Consider the following 8151-nt stretch of genomic DNA (forward strand, 5'->3'; position numbering starts at 1 on the left):
GACTCATACTGTGACCTAATTACCCCCAATTTACACCGGTTGCAGAACGGCTGCTGATCGGCTCCGTGCCCCGCTGTCCGTCAGTACAAACCAGGGCGGAATTGGTTGCGGAACGGCTGCGGCCATGACTTACAACGACCCACAAGATCTTGCAAATTCACGTAGAATAAAACCATTAAACCAACAACAGTTTGTTTCCATCCAGAGGAGTAGAGAGGAAACAACTCTGTGCTGTGTTTTCAAGGTGTAGTGCGGGGAAATATGATCCACTGTGAGCACGGTCTATTTTATTTTGAAAATTACCCGGATGTTTTATCCAGTTTTAAGTGTATAATGACGTTGTGCCGACTGTATGTGTATACTGTTTGACTGGTTTGTGTTTAGTTAAAGTACCCATATTATGCTCATTTTCAGGTTCATAAATTAGTTTTATTTGTTATATCAGAATAGGTTTACATGGTTTACTTTTCAAAGATCACATTTTAGTTGTACTGCACATTGCTGCATCTCAGTTGGGAGTCGCACATGCGCAGTAGCTAGGTAAGGACTGCTAGCCAGTCAGAACCAGAGAATGCGGGTGTGCCACGCTAGCAGCTAGGCAAGCATTGTAGCATGTTACAAAGTGATGCACGTTTGTCACGGAAGTGAAGACTGGATTAGAGCGGTTTGGAGCAGTTTTGTTGGAGATGGTTATCCCCTTTGGGGTGGACTTTTTCAGTTTGTAAACCTATAAGTGCACAAAAAAGATATTACACAAAGAAAAGGGGAAGACTTTTCTAGTGGGTGAGTATGCTTGGGCTATGTTTGGGTAAATAAAAATAATTGTCGATGGAGTGATGCAAGTGACCCAAGTCATTTCAACAAGAAATCTTTGCTTTACCTCGTTAAATGCTCTTCAATTAATGTGATTTAATAGGTTCACAAGTGTCAACGTTTGTTAAATTACTAAGAGCACACAGAAAGCACTATTTGTACACAAAGATCATTTTATTTGGTCAACAGATTGCCATCGCATAGATGAGAAATTACAAAAATAAAGTGCAAAAAAAATAATACATTTTCTGGAAAATATTTAATTTTGGAATGCTGGTGGGGGGGTTAATCCAGAGAGCTGCAATTTCCTCATCATACCTGAGAGTCTCTGTGAGAATACACCAGCAGGGCCTCTCCAACATGACTGATGACCACACTGTAATCAAATTCATTGTATAAATCATTTAGTTTGATAATAACCCATCCATACATTTCAGCACTTAAAATGGGCATGGGATGTGATTACCAAATAAGAGATGGAGTGTTAATGTCCATGGAGAAAAGAAATGGAGAGAGGGACATGGCAGTAATCTGGAAGGAAAGAGTTTACTTTTTGTTAGGCAGTTGGGTCAAACCAATTTCTATAATTAGAATTTAACTTTTGATTGTGTGACTTATTACAAATGTCTTTCTATAATTAGAATTTAACTTTTGATTGTGTTAATTATTACAAATGTGTAATCACCTTAGACATAAAAATCCAGACCCCAAAGTGCTCGAGGGACAATCCACTTTTTAGTTTGACTGTGGCCAGCAGCAACAAAAAACCCAGCAGTGCACTGTGAAATCAGACTGAGGTTAGGCATCATGCTGAAAACATCCAATAAAATACAAAAATAAATCTGTCCCTCTCTTACTATCATTTGAAAAGAAGTGTCACAGCTTCCATGCTTTTAGAATTTCCTAACAAATGAAACCTGTTTAAAGTGTTCTGTATACTTGATACTAAAACGTTGACAGGACTTTGTAACACAGATCTGTACGTACTTATTATAACATGGATCTGTAGGCCACTATATGTTATAAATAGTTGACTTTTCATGTTAGAAAGAGGACCGTTCTGATCCCACAGGCTTACACCCACAGTCTGGGCTCTGTGTCAAATGGCACCTAAAGCATGTTCTATTTCGACATGGTATGGTCCATTATACAGTGTCAAAATAGAACATGCTCACAACTACCTAACTATTAACGTAGATCTATTCAATTTTTTCAGACCTTACAGAAAAATTACATAGTGTCCACGGACCGAAACGTCTCACCTGGCACAGCAACCACAGTGAAACGTGTAGGACTGAAGGGAAGGGAACTCCATGGCGCCCATGAGGTCACCTGTAGGAGGACAAAGATCTGTTTATGAAGGTACTAATGTAGATATTGTATTATTTAAACTTTTGCCATGGGATGACTGTTACGGCACAGCAGACCATGCCATGTGTAATGTAATACACTAATAGCTAAATTCTAGGAACAAAATCTACATCGGGTTGTGCCACTTTCATCTTAGGGTTCACCAGCATTTGAAATATGCCACTTCTGCTCAGAGTCATTCCTACCTGTTGGGTGAGCGGCCATGGCCAGCAGCAGTACACTGTTACGTAAAGGCAGGGAAAGCTAAAATGAGTCACTGAGAATGCCCAAAGCGGCACTCTCATGATAGACCTTAATGCAACAAAAACACAAGTCCTTACATATCACTGCAACCTTTCTGGACGCACAAGCAAATAACTTCTTATACAATAATTTTATTAAGAGGTTATACGTATTTAGGTTGCCTTCAAATTTTGTAAGCTTATATGTATTTGGAAATGTTGGCATTTTAACTTGTTAAGGCCTTTTAAGTCCACTTCTAACTTAAAGGGTAACTACGTTTTTTTTTTCTCAACATGGACCCTTTTTTCCTATGTTTTTGTGTCTACGTGGCTGATGGGAATAAAAATCGTTGACATTGATCCAGTATAAGCAAGATGGCTGCCATCGGCAGCGGCAAAACAAGCTACAATGTGAGTTGGAGGTCGGCCTTTCTGTTGTAGAGTAAGATCTTTTTTTAAACAAAAACGTTTGCCAAATTGCGTTTGCTAAAGCCACCAGACTCCATGTAAATAAACAGTAATTTTAGCATCGTAAAATATCCTTTATTCAAAGTCGACAGCAACAAAATAAAACTATGGAAAGCCGTTTTGGGTCGTCTTTCCACTTTTCCAAACATCACAACTCTAGTTCTGGTTGAAATAAACACCATTTACAAATTTACATGTGAAAAAAGGTTGGCTCTATACATGCTAAAAGTATTATTTTTTTTAATAGAGTCTGGTGGGTGTAGAGCTAGCACTAGCAAACGTCTTAAAGCGGTTTTAAAAAGGCCTATTTTTGCAACCTTTCCATACTGTTGTCAGACAACTTGCGGCTACACCAGCACTTTTAGTAGACCAAACGGACGCTGAAGATTTGCCCCATAGGGTTACATTGTCTTTGGTCGCCGGGTACAGCATTCCTCTTAATACTGGACCATTTTCAAAGATGTTGTTCCCATCAGTCACTTAAACACAAAAACATGGGGAAATAGGTTCCAGGCTGAAAAAATAAAAAAATTAAAACAGTAATTACCCTTTAATATGATTGGCTCTTCCTCCAGCCTTTGTTTCCAAATTTTCATGCTAACTTTGACTCAAAATGTTCCTACTAGAGGTCCAGGGAAGGTAATAAACATGAACTTTCTTCTGTTTCTTCAAATTGTTTTGAGATGACAGTTTTGAGTAAGCTATGGAATAAGAAAACATTGTTTTCAAAAGATTTGAGTTTAGACCATTTAACCCTTGTGTTGTCCTCCGGTAAAATTGACCCGTTTCAGGTGTTTTATATCAGAAATATGGATTTCTTTCAACCAAATTGCCCAAAAATATCATGGATGATTCCATACAACATTTTCCAGGTAAAATAAATGATTACTTTCATTGAATTTTTGGGGTGTATTTTAATTAATCTTATAGCATTTTTTTTTTATGACTTCAAAACAGTATCCGGACTTAACTTTGACATATACCCATCTGGGTTCCACTCAACATCCTCTGAGCTTAACTATTAGCCAAAATAATTCATATTTTCTGCCTTGTTAACTAAAAACTTACGTATAATTTCATACAAATTAGTTTTTTGACCATGAATTCCAAGAATAAGTGTAAAACCTATTATTAAACCAGCTCAGGTTTTTTTTAAAGCGGAAAAAGTGACAAAAACATCTGAAAAGCAAAAAAAAAGGGCAAGTTCATGGTTGACGGGAAGACAACACAAGGGTTAAGACCCTATAAAACCTTTTATCCTGACTTGTGTATCCAATCCAGTTATTTAAAATGATTTATTCTTACCTGAACAAGTAGTTGATGCACTGTTGTTCAAGGTCACTACAATGAAAACAACCCAAAAATAGTGACTTACTAACTCTTAATGTGGTTCCATCAGCAGTAATTAAAAGTACCCATATCCTGCTCATTTTCAGGCTCATACTTGTATTTTGGATTTCAACTTTGATATGTTTCCATGCTTTAATGTTCCAAAAACATTTTTCTCATACTGTCTGCCTAACTTTACCGGTAACACTCCGTCTGAAATAATCCACTTTGCGCCTTTTTCTTTAAGCCCCCCTCCAAAAAAGCCAAAGAAGTCAGTTTTTCTGGCTCATCTGCATCTGCACTTTTAGAGTCTGCAACCTCATTGCAGCCGGGGAATGACTGTAACGGCACAGTAGTGGAACTTTCTATCCATATATAGTCACATCACAATTGTATGGAAGTCATACAGGCTCTGTGCATTTCTATGCGGATTGAGCCTTTCGATAATTTCAAAGCATTGAAATAGCACCTTGACCTGCTTTATAATAAAAAAAAAATGGAAATCTCACATTTTACATTATGGGACCTTTGACAAATTTAAGGTGACAAATGTCATGTTGTGTTTGATATGGAACAGAGGCACAAAAAAAACTTTCAAGCAAGTGTATATGTTTTCTACTATTATGCATTGTTGTGCTTCTACTTACCTCAAATTACTTGATTTGTAGTGAACTTGAAACGCTCTGTATGCACCTGAAAAATGACATAATATCCTTACACCTCAACCTCTTCTGATTAATACGATTCTTTCAATTGTCTGTGGAGTCCCTCAAGGCTCAACCTTCGGGCTGCTGTTCTTCTTTTAATCTAACTCCTGAGCTATTACAGTTAACAGTGTAGCAACTTTGTACAGTATATTCTTAGACGTACCAACGCAGAGCAGATGACCAAGAGCCCAAAGGTAACCACTGTAGTCAAACTGCAAAAAAAAAGAAGAAGCAAACTTAAAAATGACCCCAAAACACTTGTATTCCTTCTCCCAAGTAAAAATTATAGTGTTGCAATCAGAAATCCCCCCATTTGATTATATAATGAAGTATTACCTGAGGATCATGGAGGGGGAGGTTGATGGCTGAGAGCAGCATTAAGCATATGCTAAAAGAAGAAAAAGAACATTTAAAGATGCAGTCATGTAAAAGAGAATATTTCTTATGTTGCTTTTATTTATTACTATTGCTGCTCCAGAACCAGAAAAGAGATTTACAGGTTTATTACCTTTTATTAATATCACTATCATCATTAAACAATCAATGTATGCCCCCCCTGCCCCCCAATCATACACATATTATTATTACCGTTTTTAATGGCATAAATTGTAGGAAGCAACAGGATTACATTTCATTGGAATTTTTTTTATATTATTTCACATAAAACTACAAACTAAAGCGTAGTGTATTTGCTTCTGTTGTCCACTCTTCTGATACCTTTTGTGTAATTGTGAAAAAATGGCAAAAATGCATTCCATCTTGATATAAAATACTGGGGAAAAGCACAAACCTGATTACTTTCAGCCATCGTGTCTTCTGTCGATAAAAGCATATTTTACAGAGTGAGATATGTATGTCCTGGTGGTGGTTAAAGCTTGTACAATATAACGTTAGTGGCCAGGGTCATCAAGCAGTGATGGCTCTGCATTGTTGTGCTTTAGGTTCATCCATTTGCTTCCCACCAATAAGAAAAGGGGGTAAAAAGGCAAGTGTACAGCACATCATTGTGTGAATATTCACACAGAGCAGACAGTGCCGGCACTTACCTTTCTATAGACAACCTTCAAGATTATGTAACTAACAACATAGGAGGAATTCTGAAGAGTGAAGAAAATAGGAATGTCCTAGATAGAGAGAAAGAAAAGGATTTCAGATATTACCCACATACAATATATGCCAATCCAGGCAACAATCTACTAGTTTGTTAATGAGTGTAAATGTTAGGACACTACATCTAAGGGTGGTAGGTTAATGTGACGTACAATGCGTGATAAAGCCCTGGAACCTGCATATATGTTTCCCACAAACAGGAGGGAACCTGGAAGCCAGGAAAACGCTGCTGACCTGTAACACAACAATGCAACATTTCAAGTTCTTAATAATACACGTGCTTATCGGCAGCCACTGAAAACACTCGAGTATAAATCCTACAATAGTAATTTGTTAAAAAAAGAAAAAGTACCTGGTGATGCGGCTCATTTCCACCCAGCCAAACTTTCCAGAGAGTAGAAGCAGGACTGCCCCGATAAATGTTTGCCATCTGAAAATGTACATTTATTTTCACGTTAGTGAACAAACACAACAGGTTTTTCGGGTGTGAAGTTGATTTTTCATCACTCATTCACACAAGAAGTTATCTAAATCAAGATGCAGATTTTACTTCAAGCATTTTTTATTACACATTCAGTAGAGCGGGGTTAAAATAATCAATTCTCCAATTAAAATGTATATTTGTTTGAGTGATCTGATGTTTAATAAAATCCCAAAATTGATCTCGGGAAATTATTGGCAACACCCAGGCGTAACATTTAGATTTATAAACTGCACTTTGGTTAACTTGACACACATCTTGTAATGACAATGAAAGGATATAACACAAAAAGTTTCCACATAAAGTATTTACCTTTAGCTACTCACCCTTGAAATAAGGTTGGATAGGTGAATTTTAACACTGACAGGACAAACTGAAAACAAAAAACAACAGAATTCATGTCATGGGCTTATCATGAACAAAGCAGTGTGGTAACCAAGTTATCATTGTGACACTACGAGATGCTCCACCATACATACAGTACAATGTTCAGTTTTCCTGCTGCCCCATATAGCGACGGAGACTAATAAGTGTTATATATTCATGCTAAATTTAAAAACCGGCAAACTGTCTCTGTATACATTTCTTTTCATTCTTGCTCCGACAGATACTGCACACTATTTATGTATTCCTTAGTGGTAGAATGAATGATATAACCACTTTAATCTGATGTATGTATGTACAATAATGTATACAACATATTGAAATAAACATAATTTAAAAAAAACAACCTTTTGCCTATTCAGTGTCTCCATGAGTATCTGAAAGGTCTGTTAGAACACAACTTTCAATATATTATCCTTCGGCATATTGTACATCCAACATTTAACTTCCTTTTTACAACTGTTTTAATTTCCTGCAAGGGTTTTCTATCAAAAATAATTTAGAAGTTGCTAGGTAGTAGTAGTAGTAGTAGTATTAGGCCTAGTAGTAGTTAGATAATAGTTGCTTTGTTCAAAGGCCACGTTCATGCCTGATAGCATTTCTATCAAAAGTAATTTAGAAGTTGCTAGGTAGTAGTAGTAGTAGTAGTAGTAGTAGTAGTAGTAGTAGTAGTAGTAGTAGTAGTATTAGGCCTAGTAGTTAGATAATAGTTGCTTTGTTCAAAGGCCACGTTCATGCCTGATAGGATTTCTATCAAAAGTAAAAAATTTAGAAGTTGTTAGGTAGTAGAAGTAGTAGCAGTAGTAGTAGTAGTAGTAGTAGCAGTATTAGTAGTAGATAATAGTTGCTTTGGCCGGCCATGTCCATAATACTTCACAGCAATTCAAGAAGTGTCTTAATCTTGTTCACTAGATGGTTATTGCTGATGATAGATAGATGAAGATGAACAGATGAAGTGTTGTATTGACATTTTCACAGCAATACGTCGCGTTGTGTAGCCTACACGGGTGAATGTACAAGAATCTAGTTGGAATCTTGTTGTTGCTGCAAAATAAAATAAAATAAAAATAAAAAAATAAACTAGTGTGCCGGTTATAAATTTAAACGCTTGATAAAAGTCATCATGTTAGTAGCCTTTTATTTATTTTTTTAAACTCGGCTTAGAAATGTTTTAGCTAGTTTTTAATAATATAATAATAATAATACATTTATTTATAGAGCGCTTTCCATCAAAGTGCTTTACAGCAAAAATACACTTTAAATGCAA

At 36.5% G+C, this 8151-nt stretch overlaps 1 protein-coding gene across 3 annotated transcripts in view; it reads right to left on the bottom strand.

Annotated features, from left to right (window-relative positions):
* Window positions 1–1005: 1005 nt before the first annotated feature.
* The window catches only part of LOC117937702 (transmembrane protein 241), a 7592-nt gene continuing 446 nt past the window's right edge, over window positions 1006–8151 (bottom strand). The window contains exons 2-15 of one of the 3 annotated variants that reach the window (XR_004655212.1): window positions 6827–6873; window positions 6372–6449; window positions 6172–6253; window positions 5956–6033; window positions 5700–5725; window positions 5246–5297; window positions 5073–5121; window positions 4850–4895; window positions 4179–4214; window positions 2370–2404; window positions 2076–2145; window positions 1499–1623; window positions 1280–1344; window positions 1006–1189 (exon numbers count right to left, since the gene is read on the bottom strand). Coding sequence is in view for 2 of the 3 variants with exons in the window: in XM_034861853.1 (XP_034717744.1) it covers window positions 1126–1189; window positions 1280–1344; window positions 1499–1592; window positions 2076–2145; window positions 2370–2404; window positions 4179–4214; window positions 4850–4895; window positions 5073–5121; window positions 5246–5297; window positions 5700–5725; window positions 5956–6033; window positions 6172–6253; window positions 6372–6449; window positions 6827–6873 (822 nt within the window). In the remaining variant the exon portion in view is untranslated. The remainder of the gene's footprint in view (window positions 1190–1279; window positions 1345–1498; window positions 1624–2075; window positions 2146–2369; window positions 2405–4178; window positions 4215–4849; window positions 4896–5072; window positions 5122–5245; window positions 5298–5699; window positions 5726–5955; window positions 6034–6171; window positions 6254–6371; window positions 6450–6826; window positions 6874–8151) is intronic. The other 2 variants (XM_034861853.1, XM_034861854.1) reach the window with 2 other exon arrangements.

The sequence above is a fragment of the Etheostoma cragini genome, chromosome 22 (assembly GCF_013103735.1).
Source record: "Etheostoma cragini isolate CJK2018 chromosome 22, CSU_Ecrag_1.0, whole genome shotgun sequence".
Classification (NCBI taxonomy): Eukaryota; Metazoa; Chordata; class Actinopteri; order Perciformes; family Percidae; genus Etheostoma; species Etheostoma cragini.